The 17888-nt window shown below is 42.1% G+C and overlaps 1 protein-coding gene across 2 annotated transcripts in view; it reads left to right on the forward strand.

The window, feature by feature from the left end:
- cacna2d3a (calcium channel, voltage-dependent, alpha 2/delta subunit 3a) overlaps positions 1–17888 on the forward strand; it is a 138428-nt gene that overhangs the window by 92291 nt on the left and 28249 nt on the right. For both annotated transcript variants that reach the window (XM_037104963.1, XM_037104964.1), the window contains 13 exons: positions 3379–3450; positions 3825–3905; positions 5549–5623; positions 7045–7128; positions 7226–7297; positions 8029–8090; positions 8235–8302; positions 10198–10243; positions 11164–11261; positions 11392–11485; positions 13370–13465; positions 13681–13802; positions 14694–14771. In XM_037104963.1, coding sequence (XP_036960858.1) covers positions 3379–3450; positions 3825–3905; positions 5549–5623; positions 7045–7128; positions 7226–7297; positions 8029–8090; positions 8235–8302; positions 10198–10243; positions 11164–11261; positions 11392–11485; positions 13370–13465; positions 13681–13802; positions 14694–14771 — 1048 coding nt within the window. The remainder of the gene's footprint in view (positions 1–3378; positions 3451–3824; positions 3906–5548; positions 5624–7044; positions 7129–7225; positions 7298–8028; positions 8091–8234; positions 8303–10197; positions 10244–11163; positions 11262–11391; positions 11486–13369; positions 13466–13680; positions 13803–14693; positions 14772–17888) is intronic.

Here is a 17888-nt window from a genome sequence, read left to right on the forward strand (position 1 = left end):
GCTGTGTTGGCCGTGCTTCACCAGTATTTCCGGGGGCTGGCAGTGTGATCGTGTGTGTAAATGTGAGGCTACGTTTTTTTTTTGCTCTTGTGCCTGTGTGATTTTGGTGTGAAAACAAAACGCCTGTCTTATTTGTTTCGGGAGAATCCTCCAGAATATGCTGTTTTGTCTTCCTCTGGGTGAAAATCCAATAGCCTATAATGACTGGCGGGATGATCTGTTCTGGTGCCTTTTTTATCATTTTCAGTGTTTTGTTTTTCAGCGTTTTATGAATCATATGTGGGTTGAGATAAGCAGCTCTATAATCATAACAATGATGATGAAGGCTGTACAGCAGAGTACTCGGCCCCCCCGTCAGCATGAGCTGAGCACAGAGCAGTCCCATTAGACAGCTGGCAGACCATATGTCTGACATAGTACTGTTAGTGTGATAGACTCGAGCTTATTGACATCGAAGCGGCTCAGCAGAAAACCGAAATAGATATCACATTGTCAGACATGATAATTGGGATTAGCAAGGAATCGGCACTGCTTCTTCGCATGTAATCACCCCGGCACAGCTCAGGCCTGGGTGCTAGGAGCACACACCCACAACAGTCCCCTGAAATTAAAACAGACAGTGGCAGAAAGACCCACACTCACCCACCCTGCAATGTCTGATAGCGTCTGATAAGAAGTTAGCAAAACTCCTGGGATTGGCTCAGGGTTAAGTGATCAGCATCTGGTCTTTATGTCTCAGGGCTGATGTGTATAATCTTTCCAGATGTACCCTTCATCCTATCTTTTTCTTCTCCTTCTCCGTCCCTCTCAGTGCAACCCAGTAATCTTCCTAGCCTAGCACATCTCCCCCTTTTTTTTCCCTGCGTCTCCCTCTGCCTCCCCCCACCTGTACTCTCCCCTTCCTCCTACTCCCTTTTCTCCCTCCTATCCTTCGTCTCACCAGCTTCATCCATCATTCTCTGGCTCATTTGGCTTTGTTTCCCACTCTGTCGGATGAACTGACACTGGAGCTCAGGGATGGTGGGAGGGAGGTAGGGGTGAGAGGAATGTAGGGGGTGGGGGTGTATTTGAGGACAAGTGTGGGGAGGGTGAGAGAACGGATGTATGATATTTGAAGAGAAAGTATCTCAGTAAAAGTCGGGAAGAGGACGTGCAGGTTTTGCACTGAAGACAGACAAATGGGAGAGCTGAGAGCAGCTGATTACGTTGTGATGACAAATTGAAGCAGGGAGCAGTTTAAAGTATTATGGCTGTTTAATAAATGCCACTATTTAAAAGCAAAGCAGTCATTATTAATCGAGATAAATGTGAGATTTTGTAGATATATCCCAAAACACTTGTGCATGAAAAATGTGTGCTTCGTGCTGTGCCCTCCACTGGGTACGTCTGACACGCTGGCTCTCCCAGGAGCCCACAGGGGGCCCTGGCACCAGGGCTTACACACACCAACATCAATAAACCCGGTCTCCGCAGAAACGAGGGTCACCTCGTCCACTAGAACACAATTTGTCACAGCAACCTAGATTACGAGGTGTCCTATGGGATACCAAGAAGGGGGCAGGGGTGTGTATCGGAGCCCTCTGAGGGGTGTAAGTGTGTGGGTATTTGTGTCAGTGGGGAGTGTGTTAGTGCCCAAAGAGGTTCTTTTTCATTCTTTGACCCGCGGCAGGGGAAAGGACTTACACACCCTGTTTGCTCTGACTTGTTCAAACAAAGCGAGTCAGTGATGATGCAGATTTGGCCCAAGTGTGTGCTGAGATCTGACCTTGCATTGGAGGTTGTAGGTTATGTACATTAAGCCAGATTCTAGATACAGAGCAGTCCCTCAGGGACTCCTGTTGGAGGACACTCATTTAGGGTTCAAGGAAGTGCCTCTCTCGTCTCCTGGGTTAGGATAATGAAGCACAGGTTTAAAGGTCTGTCCTCTTCTGGGAAGGGTGAGTGAGTTTCCTCCATAGCCGTGCTGTTGGCTTTGAATCCAACAGATGCAGTTGCTGGCTGCCTTTCACCACGCAGCTCTTGTTATCTGCTTAATTACAGTATGTCTTATCCCAGAGCAGCTGGGCAAGCTTGATTTTCACCAAATGCACACAAACTGAAAGTACGGTTAGTAGTGAAGTACAAAGAGTACACGTCTGATGAGGCCACTCAATGACATTTCATGGGGATCCACAATAAACGTCAGTCCATATGCTTGCAGACCGTTGATATAGGATAGACCTGAGCTTGGGAATAGATTTTATATTTTCAGATGAGCCTTTGCCCGTTTTCCCTGTCCTTTGATCGATCCAGTTCTCCAGCAAGCAAGGCTGTCCATTGTTATAGCAGCTGTACTTTGGTGTGCTTTGTTCTCTTTTTGATGTATAATACTGCGTCCTGGATTTGCTATTACCAGCTGTCTGAGCACAGGTCACCAATTCCCCTTTCCCCACTGTCTGAGGGAGACAGAATGGATCCTTGCCTTTTCCTGTCATTACCTATTATTACTGGAGGTAAGGGGGGGGCGGGGGGGTTGAGCGCTGCAGGAAGGAGAGTGAATGGGGGCATGTAATGTTCAGTAAAGAGGATTGTTAAAATGGAGAAGTTCCATCAGAAAAAAATGGTGCTGCGATCTGATATTTAAGTCAGTCCAACAGAAAGATGCTCTTTCGGTCACTGCAGCAGAGCAGATCTTGTTCAACACACCATCTATCTTAACACAATTGTGGATGTTGTTCTTGGATTCGTATTGCACTTAACGGACCAATTACTTGAAAATGAACTGTGTGAGTGACTGACATTTAGACAGTTCCGACATTTCTGAGTGGACAAGGTCAGACCGTGTTTTTTGCCGAGCGCGAAGCCTTCCTCCAGTATCTTCATAACAGTGTCAAGCTTTCATCTCTAATGGATCATCGTGAGATACAGACAGCCGCCGGAAAGATAAATATCATAATTATTCCAGCAGTCTTTAGGGAGGGAAGATACCCAGATGCGAACTACAAGCACTGCCTTTGGATAAGCTTATTCTGCGAGAGATCAAAGCCGGGCTGTGATTGAACACATTTTAAGGCAAATAATAAACATGAATAAAACATGTCATTGAAGTTTTGTGGGTCCCGCAAGAAGATAATATGGCGAGGTCGGCTGCAGAATTCCTATCAGGTTCACCACGCAAGGAAGCGAGTGTTATGCAGCTCGAGACGATCACTCACTGGGCGTCACCAAGCAAGATGATTCATATAATGCGCGGGACGCCATGTAATGTGCTGTGCAGTTGCATTTCCTATGTATTATGTTTCATCATTAGCTCCCCCCCCCAACCCCCTCTGTCTCCCCTTTTCTTCCTCACCCTCTCAATTGCTTTCCTTCATTGTTCTTCTCTTGTGACTCACTCAGCTGGAGGATGGCCAAAGTCCGGTTCTAATGACCACAGTCGCCATGCCAGTGTTCAGTACCAAGAACGAGACTGTAAGTTCAAACGTAGTGCCGTAGCACATTCGCTGTCACTGTTATTATGTTTCCCTAATTAGTTTTTCTTTTATCCCCCCCAAAATTGCAGTGGGATTGAAAAACTGTGCAATAACTCATTGCATAAATCAAAAGCATTTCTGACAATAGACGCAAATTGTGAAATAATGTTTAATTATGTTTTGTATTTGACAGACAGTAATGTCAGTTTGATTGGAGTCTAAATTAGGACACAGTTGAGCATCACTAATTTAATTTACTATATAATAGACAGATTTGAAAAAAAAAATCATAAACAGTAGATCTGTGAGAGACAATGTTATTAAATAACCTTTCAAATCCAACTTCATAACATTTGTTATGTGTGTTTCCAGAGAAACCGTGGCATTCTACTTGGCGTGGTTGGGACAGACGTGCCTGTTTCTGAGCTGCTGAAGGCCATCCCCAAATATAAGGTACCGCTCACAACATTATTTGGTGTTTCAAGAATGATTGGTCCAATTCCCTAACATAAGTGCATCTAGAAGAAAACTGGCTGGCTGGCGATAAACGTTGTGGGCTTACGTTTGGTCAGCAAACAACCCCAACAACCCCAGGTGGTGTCAGCAGGTTCTCATTCAAGTTTTTTTTTGTTGGTGGTGGCTGAGCACCAAAAACTAAACAAAGCCAGACGTCATGGGTTTACCGCTTTCACGGCTAAAAGAACAACAGTTGCTCTCTTATCAAGTCTTTCATGGTTGTTCCCAGTGGTTTGGTGCCAAACTCTGCACTAGACACTGTTGCCCAGAAGCCTTATCAGCAGTAATGCATTACCTAGTTACAAGTTAATGTAATATTATTACATACCCCAGTTACGAGTAGTGGAAGGGGTGACAATTTTCAAATCAGTAATTATATTACAGTTACTAGATTAAGTGATGTTGCATTACTGTGTTGCCAGAGCATGTTTTTTTCTATGTCTTATGTAGGGCGTCCTACGATGACATTTACATGCAACAGGTCAGGGCAAGTCCTGTTGCCTCCTAGCTAAAAAGCTGAGCGACGGATGAAAGATGAGGGAGGGCGATATACTTTCAACCACTCTAATTATTGTCATTATTTTCTCAGTCAAAGATGTTAAAAATATTGTTGTCCTTTGCAAACCTTGTGAAAGCGATAAAGGTACAACATGCTTGATACTCTGAAGCATCTCATACAGCAGGACAGCAATGTGAAACCTGTCGAACACGCTTGTGGAGAGACGTTCAGTGGATAAGATGAGAAAGGCTTGTTGCTGGGTGTATCGTTGGAAGAGATGATAGTTATGTAAAAATCATATAGTAATATAACAAGTAATGTAACTCATTACTTTTAATAACATGTAATAAGTGAATTAATATTATTACTTTTCAATTAAGTAACAAGTTAAAAGTAATGTATTACACTTCCTGAGTAAACTTGACCAACACTGCTTATCACATCTGAGCCAGTGGGTTGATTGATAAGCTCCACCATCTACAAGCCAGCCAAACCCGAGAAGGAAGTAATAATTTGACATCTGAAGATCACACTGCTCAACCAAACATTAGTTACTCATACAAATAATTATAGGTGTCAGTGGCTATAAAAGACACACCTTTTATAATCACAACAAGACCTGGATATCTTCACAAAGGGTTTAAATGATTTTTTCTGAATGTATAGCTGCGCATATGACAGTCTCTCTCCTCAGTGCAGTAGTTGAAAGCCTTATTCATGGCTCCTTCTTCAAGTCCAATTATAACAGGAAAATTATACACATTATGTATACTAATGCCATCTGATAGTATTCCCCATAACATCCACTGAGCTAATTTATTTTACTTCTTTATTTGAAGCTTGCTTGTTTGCTGTAAAGTAAGGTTTTGACATTTCAAAGAACGTGATTTGTCCAAGACAAATGACACCATCCTCTGGTTTTGTGCAGTTATGTGAGGTTTTTTAGGACAAAGACAACAATTCTGCCAGTTACAAAGAGCTTGATTAGCCCAGATTTACAATTAGGTACCGATGTTGTCAAGCATCAACTCGGTGTGTGTGTGTGTGTGTGTGTGTGTGTATCTCTCTGTGTGTGTCCTAGCTGGGCATTCACGGCTACGCCTTCGCAATCACCAACAACGGCTACATCCTCACCCATCCAGATCTACGGCCCCTCGTGAGTATTACCGCCAGCACCATTCAAATGAACCCTTATTATCATAACAATCCCTTTTCGGGCGCAGAGATTGAAGTTCAAATGTATTAATTTATTTTGTACACGCGACTGAGGAATACTAACTCGTGAGTTCGTGTCAAGTCAATTACTGATTCCGTTGTTACAGTGAGATGTCGATTGACGTGGAAAATTGGTGTGTAGTGGGTGCGGGTGCTCCGTGTGCCTTGCAGCGCGCGCGTGTTGGCTGCGCGGCGGTATGCAGATGAGGAGAGTGTGTTCCAGGCCTCCGCTGTGCTGTGAATAGACAGAGATACAGCTTCTGAATGGCTGTGATTAACTCCATTGTACTCACTCACTCCTCTCACAAGAGGATGAGGGGAGAGAGTGCGGCGAGAGAGCGGGTGGGAGACGGAGGAGAGCGAGGAACCTGCTTTAACGTGAGAATAGGTGCAGGGTAACAAAGCGGGGTGCAACAGCGGGTGAAAATGGAGGGATGAGAGCGGAGCAGACGTGGAAGAGGAGAGTTAGCAGACAGTGAGACAGACAGACAGATGGTTTGATAGCAGCCTAATTAAAGATGTTAATGAACACTGTTTAACAACTAATGAGGGGTGTCCTCAGTGACAGATGAATGGGGCACAAGTACACCCGTGCATTAGACACATAAACATATAGTATTCACATTAAGAAGCTCAATGCTCAGGCCACTACCATCTTTTTATAATATCAGTATCAAACAAGCTCAGTCAGGTAGATAGACAGTCCTTTAATCTGCCCCGGGCGATTAAAGGACTAGTTTGACACTTCAGGGAATACACTTCATTTCATTCATGTTGAGAATACTACGTCATATGTGTCCATTCAGTGCAAAGCTACCACCAAGTTACGTTTAGCCTAGCGTAGCCCTGCTTTCCTAGCAAACTCAGGGTGATGAAGATAATTTACACGTGACTTCCTGTGAAACCACAACCTTCCTGTTTGTATACAAATGTAATGTTTTCGAGGGGCCAGTAGGTAGACAGATGGAGACAATTTGGGATTTGAGATTTTTCACAGGCATGTATCAATAAATGAAGTGCTTCTCCAACAATTGTCCACATATATTTATAAATCTTTACATCTTTATCATGGACAGAAATGCATCTGTCTTATTTATTTATGTATGTCTAGTTTTTATTTTTAACTTGTTTTTAATTGATTTTTTAAATTTATTCTCATTCATGTTGTGTTTTTGTTATGGAATGTATTAATTCATCACAATTGATAAACACATGCGAGATCTCTGTCTCAGTGCGATCTTTTACTTCATAGATAGTTCAAATGTGCAGCCCTATTAGAGAGCAGTATACGCTTTGAATTTCATTTTCTTCAGAGTTTCTTTCTGTGCATGCATGTGTGTTTACATGGGCCTGTGTGTCCAGTACGGAGATGGCAAGAAGCGCAGGAAGCCAAACTACAGCAGCGTGGATCTGTCCGAGGTGGAATGGGAGGATAAGGATGACACGGTGAGACGCTTGTTGTAAATTTACACTAAGCATCATCACAGCACCCCTCACAATAGAAATTTAATGCCTAAGTTTACTTTGTGCTTTGTGCTGTTAGCTGAGAAACGCCATGGTCAACAGGAAGACAGGGACCTTCTCCATCGAGGTGAAGAAGAGTGTTGACAAAGGGGTGAGCTATCCAAAATCCAGAATGTGCACGAATACACACAAACAAGCACTTTTCCGATGGTCCCCAAGGGTGTGCCAGGGAAAATACTCAGCAGGGAGAATCTACTCTGCCATGGGGCTGTTACACTTGGCACAGTGATGTACAGGATTCACTTGGGGATTTTATTCTCAGAATTTGTTTGCTCTGCATGCAGGAGTGTGTGTCTGTCTGTGTGTATGAGCCCCTTATCTCCACCGAGCACATGTTGCTGAATACGGGAGAGACAGCAGCCCAATGATTCTCTTTTACTACTTGCCTATCTGAGAGAGAGAGTGAGAGAGAGAGAGTGAAAGAGAGAGAGTGAAAGAGAGAGCGAGAGAGAGAGAGAGGCATTCAGGTGTGTGTCTGGGTGTGCGTGTGAGCACTTTGCATTTTCAAAGCTTAGTAAAGAGCATTATATATTAGCCTGAATATTAAGCTTTCAATATGTAAATACAAATCTGCACCAATATACACATTCATTTGTACACGCACATGCATATTCACAAACCTTATCAAAAAAAAACAAAAAAAAACGTAAAATCTTCTGTCTGCAGAGTAACAGGTCATGTTGTAGGCTGCCGACCACGGCATGTTCTCTCTGCACCACTAGATGGAGCCATACTGCAGGGAATCACATCAGATAAGCGCATCAGTCTGCCTGCTGTTTACTGTGGTGTATAACGAAATGTATTGATCTCTTTTTATTTCAGAAACGTGTGCTGGTTTTGCATAATGATTACTACTACACAGACATCAAGGGGACTCCTTTCAGGTAAGAAAATCTCCAGACGTTTCTGCGAGCAGTGGACAGTTGGAAGTTTGGATTAACTATAACGTCAGTGTTCCCAGTTTTCTTTGCAGAGCAAAGAATGGTTGGAGTTGTCATTTTTAGGAAATATCTCTTTCTTATATTTAGCCTCGGGGTAGCTCTTTCCAGAGGCCACGGAAAGTTTTTCTTCAGAGGGAATGTCACAGTGGAGGAAGGTAGGACATCCGCCCTTATTCGTTCTTACTCGTTTACTCACTTTTACTCTTTCATTGTCTTGGTGCGTCTGTTTCTCACTCAGCTGGAACGTATTACCCAGCTACAGTGGTGGTTGTCTGCAGATACTTCACGGAGGAAAAAATTAGAAATTAGAAATATCACACTGTAGAATATGTAGCTCTATAGTTTATTGCCAGTGATTGCAGTCATTAATCAATTCATTTATTATTAATTGCACCAGCCAGGCAAGTCTTTGACATGCTAATAGTGTTGAATTATTTATGCCATTACCATGTTTCACTTTTCTTTTGATTAATAACGTTTTTCCAATGAATGTTTGAAGTGAAGAACATGGAATGTAGAATTCCTTTGAAGCAGTTGTCAAACATTCGTCAAGTCTCTGTAGCTTAGTTAGGCATTTTCATGAAATAGATGGAGCAATGCTAAAATCACTAAAAGATTACTAGTAAAAGTTTTTCACTAGTATCTAATATTTCTTATCGTTATCTTTTATAGGATTGTTATTACCAGTGGTGGAAAGAGCACTGAAAATCTATGCTCAAGAAGGGGTACAGTTACATTATTTAAATATAACTCGATATATTAGTAAAGTAAAACTAGTGAAGTAAAACTACTTGTGTTAAGGTAATACCTGAGTAAAAGTAAAAAGTATTCTTCTCGAAACGCGAATCAGAGTAGTAGTTTGTTTAACCGTTGATGTTTAATACATTATCAATAGCAGGCATTCAGTCAAAGAGGTTTCTGTTTCTCTAAATCTTCAGTCTGAGTGACTCCCAACTCCCGTTCTGTTCTGCTCAGCAGTCGTGGGCACCTCTCCAAACCTGGGCCTTCTGCAGAGTTTTGTGGTTTTTTTTGTTGGCATGTCAGGGTTTTTTTATTCGCCAGTGATCACATACAGTTATTGGCTTCAAAAATGCAGCTGAAAGCTTGAGATATTAATTGAGATTGTACTCATGTAATGCACACCTGAACATGAGTAGTACCCCGCCAGAAAAGTTATTTGAGTAGCTATAATAAGTTACATCCAACCCTGGTTGGTACAGATAGATTCAAATGTAAGCAAGATTTCAATGTCATCTCTAGCTTAGTAAGTTAAGGTGAAGGTAACTTTGTCTGCTTTATGTACTGCTGATCAAATAGGGTAATTTGTATGGTGTAAATCAGTAAAGAGTATTATATAAGTACAAAGTAGAAGAAAAGTATTTTTTTACTATTTTTTTTTTAACTTCCAATCCTGTCTTTCCTTTCTCCCATTTCTCTCTCTCTCTCTCTCTCTCTCTCTCTCTCTCTCTCTGTCTCTGTCTCTGTCTCTCTCTCACACACACACAGTCACACACACACACAGTCACACACAAACATACACAGTGCTCATTAGTAATGCAGTCATAATGAACTTGAAAGCCACAATTGGACAGGAAGTTAAATATTTCTTTACTGGCTCCTTAGGTGTGTTGTCCATGTCTTGACAGTGCGTATGTCTGCCTCTGTCTATGTGTGCCTCTGTGTGTCTCTTTTCACGTCCAGCCTCATGCATGTTAATATTCATGTGGTGCTGGTGGTGGTGGAGGAGGCGGTGTGTGTGTGTGTGTGTGTGTGTGTGTGTGTGTGTGTGTGTGTGTGTCTGTCTGTCTGTCTGTCTGTGTCTGTGTTTCTCTAAACATGTCTATCATGCAGAGCCCTCTGAGCATGACTTGGCTCTTCCTGATCTAATCAGACCTGTCACATCCATTCAAAAAACACATTTTTCACCCTTGGTGTGTGTGTTTAAGAGTGTGTGCGTTTGAGGTGTAGATGCCTACCCCTATTATTATGAGTTCATATTGAGTGCTTTTGCTGATTTGGTCTGAGATAAATGCTTCTGATTTTGTTGCAGGGCTTCATGACTTGGAGCATCCCGATGTAGCGCTGGCAGACGAATGGTAAGATCGACACTGCTGCATGTTTCTGTTCTGATAGTGTCATCAACATTCCTCATTTACCTGATGTTGTGATTGGACTATATCCAACGTAACTCCCTGATTATAAAAATCAAATAAATCTAGAGTCTGACTACAATACAACACTTATACAACAGCTTTGGGATCTGCATGACTTTTGACTTGATGCTTTGTGTCACTTGATGACTTGTGGTCACCACGATTGGGAACCAACATCTAAACAAATTATAGTAAATGCTTTTCAAACTAATGCTTCTAAATGGGAAAAACGTATTTGTTTTACTTCACATTCTATTCAGCATAAATGCCTTGTAATGCAAAAGTAACTGAAAGCAAGTGGATTGTATGGAAGAGCTTTAGTTGAGGTTAGAATCAAAGGCAGATAATGACCTAGTGCGGCTTGGTCCACATTTTTTTGTCTGAACCCGACCAAGTCTAAAAGAGCAGTAACCACGTCCGACCCAAACTCGGCAGGCAGTTTTTTTTTTGTTTTTTTTTACATCCGAACCTAACCTGAGCCCAGTGCAGATAATGTAAGCCGAAGCACTGAGTTTGTGTTACCACTGCCTATCACGTAGACATGAATATTTCCCATGTGGAAAGCAGGATAACATTGCTCCTGTGTTGCTTTTCAAATGCTTTCAATTACATGTAAATAGCAGTTATCATTTAACATCACCTACCACTTATTTTTACACCATTTATGTATTGTTATACTACATTTTCTGCAAAAGAACTTGAAAGCTCCATGTCAATTTAATGACAATGGGTCCTGTCAGGTTCTTGTCCATATCCATGCTCTTTTATCATAGAAAACCTGAGTTGGTACCTGTTGTGACTGTGTTGTACATTATTATAAGTTGCAACCAATGTCCGTATCACCCTTCCTTGTTTTGTTGCAGGACATACTGCAACATAGACGAGCATCCAGAGCACCGCTACCTGTCCCAGATAGAGGCAATCAAACTCTACCTCAGTGGACATGAACCTCACCTACAGTGTAAGTAACAAACTCTTTTACAATCCAACATTCCTCTCTCTGCTCATAGAATTTAATAAAGATCATGGTGAGGGGCCAGTGCCTGTGGCTGATTCGTGTTAAAGATGTACATATATATTTGCCTTGTTAGGTGACAAGGAGCTGATTCAGGAAGTTCTCTTTGACGCAGTGGTGACTGCCCCTTTGGAGGCGTACTGGACGAGCCTCGTGCTCAATAAGTCTGAGTGAGTCACTCGCTCTGATTTTTCCATTATATATATATGTATATATATATATATATATATGACATTTGTGAAAGAATGGGCCGCTCTCAGGAGCTCAGTGAATTCCAGCGTGGAACTGTCATAGGATGCCACTTGTGCAACAAATCCAGTCGTGAAATTTCCTCGCTCCTAAATATTCCACAGTCAACTGTCAGCTCTATTATAACAAAATGGAAGCGTTTGGGAACAACAGCAACTCAGCCACGAAGTGGTAGGCCACGTAAAGTGACGGAGAGGGGTCAGCGGATGCTGAAGCGCATAGTGCAAAGAGGTCGCCGACTTTCTGCACAGTCAATTGCTAGAGAGCTACAAACTTCATGTGACCTTCAGATTAGCCCAAGTACAGTACGCAGAGAGCTTCATGGAATGGGTTTCCATGGCCGAGCAGCTGCAGCCAAGCCACACATCACCAAGTGCAATGCAAGGCGTCGGATGCAATGGTGTAAAGCACGCCGTCACTGGCCTCTAGAGCAGTGGAGACGCGTTCTCTGGAGTGATGAATCACGCTTTTCCATCTGGCAATCTGATGGACGAGTCTGGGTTTGGAGGTTGCCAGGAGAACGGTACATTTCAGATTGCATTGTGCCAACTGTGAAATTTGGTGGAGGAGGAATTATGGTATGGGGTTGTTTTTCAGGAGCTGGGCTTGGCCCCTTAGTTCCAGTGAAAGGAACATTGAATGCTTCAGGATACCAAAACATTTTGGACAATTCCATGCTCCCAACCTTGTGGGAACAGTTTGGAGCGGGCCCCTTCCTCTTCCAACATGACTGTGCACCAGTGCACAAAGCAAGGTCCATAAAGACGTGGATGACAGAGTCTGGTGTGGATGAACTTGACTGGCCTGCACAGAGTCCTGACCTGAACCCGATAGAACACCTTTGGGATGAATTAGAGCGGAGACTGAGAGCCAGGCCTTCTCGACCAACATCAGTGTGTGACCTCACCAATGCGCTTTTGGAAGAATGGTCAAAAATTCCTATAAACACTCTCCTCAACCTTGTGGACAGTCTTCCCAGAAATATATATATATATATATATATATATATATAAATTACTTTTTCAGAAAATCAAGAATGTAAGGCTCTTGTTAAAGCTTTTGGTTCTGTTTTTAATGTTGTTGCCTTTAACCCTGCTCTATATTCAAATATTTCAATCATTTATACTTACCACAATTTTTGGAAATCGGTCCGGTAGATTGCCTCAGCTGGCAGCCAGGTCACGCCTGCAATGGCTGCAATGTGTTTTTTTGGGGCAACTCCCGCTGTCAAAGTTACATCCACCAAAAGTGATTGTTTTTGCCACTTACAGGCTGAGGTTGTTATTCTGACTGTGTGACTGAAAACATTACTGAAGCGATTCCTGCGAATATGGATAGCCAGGACTTTGGAAATACATTTTTGCTGGCAGGACCTCAAGGTAAACTCCAAACTCCTCTGTCCAGCTCTGACTAGAGTATCCACCGTCTTCTTCCTCCAACAGCAGACCTTTCAGGGCAAGACTTCTTCTTTGGTGCGACTTATACTCCTGCTTTCAAAACGAATCTTCTATTTTATTGTCATACATTGATAGTAAGAACCTCAGCCTGTCAGTGACAAAAACAAGCACTTTCCGTGGACATACGGAGTTACCCCGGAGGATTGCATTGAAGCCGTTGCAGGTATGTCGTGGCTGCCAGCTGAGGGGATCTACTGGAGCGATCCTGAAACCTTTGGTTAGTATGAATCATTTACACACCAAAACGTGTATGTATAGGGCCACATTTATACCATAATTCCTATTTAATGATGAACACATGGCTGTGCAGAAATGCAGGTTACCGTCTGTATCTGTCATACTACGCAGGAACTCCGACAAAGGGGTGGAGATAGCCTACCTGGGCACACGAACAGGCCTGTCCAGAATTAATCTGTTTGTGGTGCCTGACGAGCTCACAAACCAGTAAGTATGCTGTGTGTATGCATTCAACTAATATGCTCAGAAGTGTGTGTGTGTGTGTGTGTGTGTGTGTGTGTGTGTGTGTGTGTGTGTGTGTGTGTGTGTGTGTGTATGTGTGTGTTGATTGTCTCTTCATGTGTGAGTCAAATGAGTCGCTATTATGATTTATGTTTGCGTCCTCTGTATCATCATCTTGTCTATGTCCTGTCTGCTTCAAGAGACTTCCTGACAGCTGAAGACAAAGAGGGGGTGTTCAACGCCGATCACTTTCCTCTGTGGTACAAGAGAGCAGCAGAGCAGGTTCCTGGCACCTTTGTCTACTCTCTGCCTTTCAACTCAGGTGAGTTGTGATCTCAGTTTTCAAAAGTTAATGAATAAATTCTCCTCGGTACGTCACATTTTTAGGGATAAGTCTGTTATTGCTTATGTTGGCTATTACTAGTGTAATATAATGAAAGGAACCAATTATTGTGTGGAAGTTTACCGAGAATGAAGTGGGCAAGAGTTCCAATTAGGTAATTCACATTTTGTCAAATCCAGAAATAAAACTGTATACTCGTTTCAAATTTCTTCCACCCCCTCTTTTCCTCTTTCACCCATATTTGGTTGTATTCTCTCGCCATGCATCTCTACCTCCCCTTCCTCTCTTATTAATTCTGGGCTGTGTTCTTGTGGACAGGACTGATTGCTGTGGGTTGAAATAAGATATGTTAGAAAGAGGTTCAGCCCTTTCCATAGTGACTTGGCCAGAACACACACACACACACACAAACAGAGAGAAACACACTAGGACACACACACACAGCCACACACACATACAAACAGACAGAAACACACACACACACGCACGCACACACAGGCACCTCAGTCCTGTGCAGTTTAACAATGTCTCTAAAAAAACTGGTTTCCCCTCCAAAGGGAGGATGTGTTCTCATCTGTCCTTAGCCTCAGGCTTTCCATTAGTGCCAGCTAATACAAGTGATCTGAAAGCCTCTTATTTACTCACCGGACTTGCCTTGGATGCACTCTTCCTCTCAGGACTGTGGCAGTTAGCTTTAGCCATGTAATAATACTGGTACTGTGGTATTTATGTTCAGTGTTTCTCTCTTCCAATCACCCTGTGGTCAGTTAGAGCTAATATGAGGAGCTGTGATATGACTCTAATGTGAACTCTAATATGTGTGTGCCTGTGCGTGCTGTGTTTGTGTGTGCTTTTACGTGTGTGGCTTAGGATCAGAAAACAAGAGCGTTGTGTTGGCCAGCACTGCCATTCAGCTTCTGGATGAGAGGAAATCACCCATAGCTGCGGGTAAGCAGGGGCTCAAGTAGCTCTTTCTTTCTCACACACACTTTTACATCGACAGCGGCTGTGATACTGTCTTCTTCCCTACACTGCTGTAAGACTTTGTTTTTCTGGTCGACACTTGTCTACCCGTACTTATTTCCCTGTTTTTGAGATGAAACACTCGCTGCCCACATGTACTGAGTGTATAGGCGAGAGAGCAACACAGCACAGCGCTCACATCCATGGGTATTTATGCCTAAATGTATTAATAGAACTCAGTTTCATAAACGCCTTTTTGTTCGTTTGCCTCCGTGTTTATTTAAGGCATATTGTGGTCTAGAGGATTTCATTGTGGCCGGCCTCGTCTCACGTCCTGGTGAGTCAGAAGCCCCAAAGTGTCACGCCCTTACAATGCAACTTGGTGCAATCAGCAAGTTGATGGGATAAAAAACAGCCCATGTTCTGTTAGACATCAACGTGGTTACAGAGGAAAGGAACTGCGGATTAAGTGGAAGAAATGGGTAAAAAGGGAGTGGATGCAGATATGCAGATAAAGACATATGGTTTTACGGTACCTAGGGTTTTATCTTCAGGGGAGTTATATGTAAACACTAGCAGGGCTCCAGGGTGCGACTATTCTGGTCACCTAGCATATGTGCTGACACATAACTACAACTAAACATTTTCATTGGTATTACAAGTGTGCCCAATATTCAATAGGTCGGAGTTAGATATGTATGAAGACATATTTTTGCCGATAGGATGTGTAATCACTTGCTTTTAGCCTGTGAACATTTTTTTTGTAATTATTTTGTCCACATATGGCAGAATTTTATATACATCTTGCACATGTGCAGTCCATGTCTATATCTGTACATGTGTGAGAATGCACCCTGTATTGTTCCTTAATTCCTTGCTTGTAAACAAGATAAATTGTTAGACATCACAATCTTTAAACATAGTTCTCAGCATTTTTAACAAAACATAAAATAGTGACTTCATTTTCAATGACTCCCATCAACAACTGGCCCAACAAAATCAAACCCACGGCTACTAAAAGACTAAAATGTAAAGATATCAGTTTGTATATAATGCTTTTTTGTTTTGTTTTTATTCCAAGCTACTTGTATTTTAGTGATATATTTCTCACATTGGTCTTTTGTATGTTATTTTGATATATTTCATTAGCCAGTATTCATAAGTTACAACAGGTACTTTTTTTGTAAGGAGTTAAGTTATAAAGCAAATTGGAAGCACTTTGTTTGCTAACATTAGATTCCTTAATTTCTTATTATAGATTCAGACACATTGAGCAAAATGTGAACGTAAGAAGTTGCTAAAATATGCAGAGAGGTGTTTCTGGCTCAGTGCGTTCCCTCAGGCAGCTCTGGTGGTGCCTTCAACTTTCTTTATGTTTATTCTCTGCAGACCTTATGGAACTCCTGTTTTTCATTAGTAGCTTTAACGATCACATTGTACAGATGTCTATTTCTATCCTAACAGTATGTGGAGTATTGTAATCCTTTACACCGTCCATTATAAATGTGACAGGGACTAATGTGGAGCCCAGCTTTTGCCTCATATTAAAAAATTTGATGATTATCTACGTAAGGACTCCTGTCAACAAATGAGGGCCACTATTGCCAGTAGAGGAATCACAAAAAAAGATCTGGAAAGAGGAGAGAGGGAAAAAAAAAAGAGAGAGGAGAAAGAGAAAAATCTTTTGGAAATGTAGTGGTAAAATAAGAGAAGAAATAAAAGGGCAGAGAAAGAGAAAATTATTTCACGGTGCCTGAATGCGTTGACATGAAAGCAGTGCATTGTGGGTACTCTTGGCCCGGGGGAAACCACTGGAGCAGAAGGACAGAAATAAGAGAATCTGTGCGGTGCCACAGCACACATGCACACAGAGTATGCATCAGATTTGTAGCAGAGCGGTACACGAGCAGCCCACAGTTTACACCAGCCCACAGAATTACTTGACCCTGATGACTTGATCTCTATTGTTTTAAGATGGTATAATTCTCTCAAATCCTGTTAAGCAGCAATCCAAATGACTAATCAGTAACAAGGTCTCATGAATACCCTATTGTTTCATCGGATGCTGATATGCGGTGATGACGGTCTTTCTTGTCAGATCGCGGGATGTCTGTAAGGATGATTTTATATAAGAGAGTCAGATGGGAGGAGAGATGTAGGCTAGAATGCAAATTTAGCGTGGGCCGGTTAGGGCCAGTTTTCACTGCCCTGCGCTCCACTGAGCTGTAGACTTGTGAATACGCTAATACACTAACTTAACAGGACAGGCTGATGACATCACACACCACGGGCCCTGCAGACATCGCTTGAGTCACAATGTTACGGTGGTCGTACATACACGTGTGTGTGTGTGTCAGCATGGCTCAGTGTGTGTGTGTGCACGCCAGTGGTTGTGGTCACATCCTGAGCCACGTGCAGCGAGTCTGCTGCTGTAATATAAAGAGCCATAAAACTCAGGTCAAGCGTTAAAGGCATCTGTGTACATTCATGTGCCTCCACACTACACTGAGTGAGCAAGTAATCACTGCTAAGCACAAATTATCAGTATTTGCATAATAATCATGGAGGCTTGTGTTGTGCACAGCAAGCTACATTTGAAATATAATCTAAAAACACTGCATGAATGTCTTCTCTGTGACATTTTAAGTGTATTAGAATTAAAAGAGAAAGAAATCTGATTCACCAATGACCTGATCTTGTGTTATATAATATTCTAGAATTCCAGTGATAGTACCAATGAACTCCATGAGGTTAAGAAAAAGGAGGTTGTGTAATATCCTCAAGGGAAAAATAATGTTATAGATGCAAACATATCTTCAAATGTATGTCTTACAAGTACATAAAGATTCAAATAATATCAAGTAAAATTTTATAGAAATATTTGTTTCTACCACCACTTTCTCCTGTCATGTTAACTGACATAATGATACAGTTGAAACTTCCTGCGGCACTTTGGACAGAAAGCTGCAGGGCTGCAGAATTAATGGAAATATAATCAAAATGCTAATATAGCCAAGTGCATTAACCACATTGCAGAAGCTGACTTTTTGATTATGGTCAATAATGTGACAAAACAGCATTATGATGTTAAATACTGTAGTT

The sequence above is a fragment of the Acanthopagrus latus genome, chromosome 7, assembly GCF_904848185.1.
Source record: "Acanthopagrus latus isolate v.2019 chromosome 7, fAcaLat1.1, whole genome shotgun sequence".
Lineage (NCBI taxonomy): Eukaryota > Metazoa > Chordata > Actinopteri > Spariformes > Sparidae > Acanthopagrus > Acanthopagrus latus.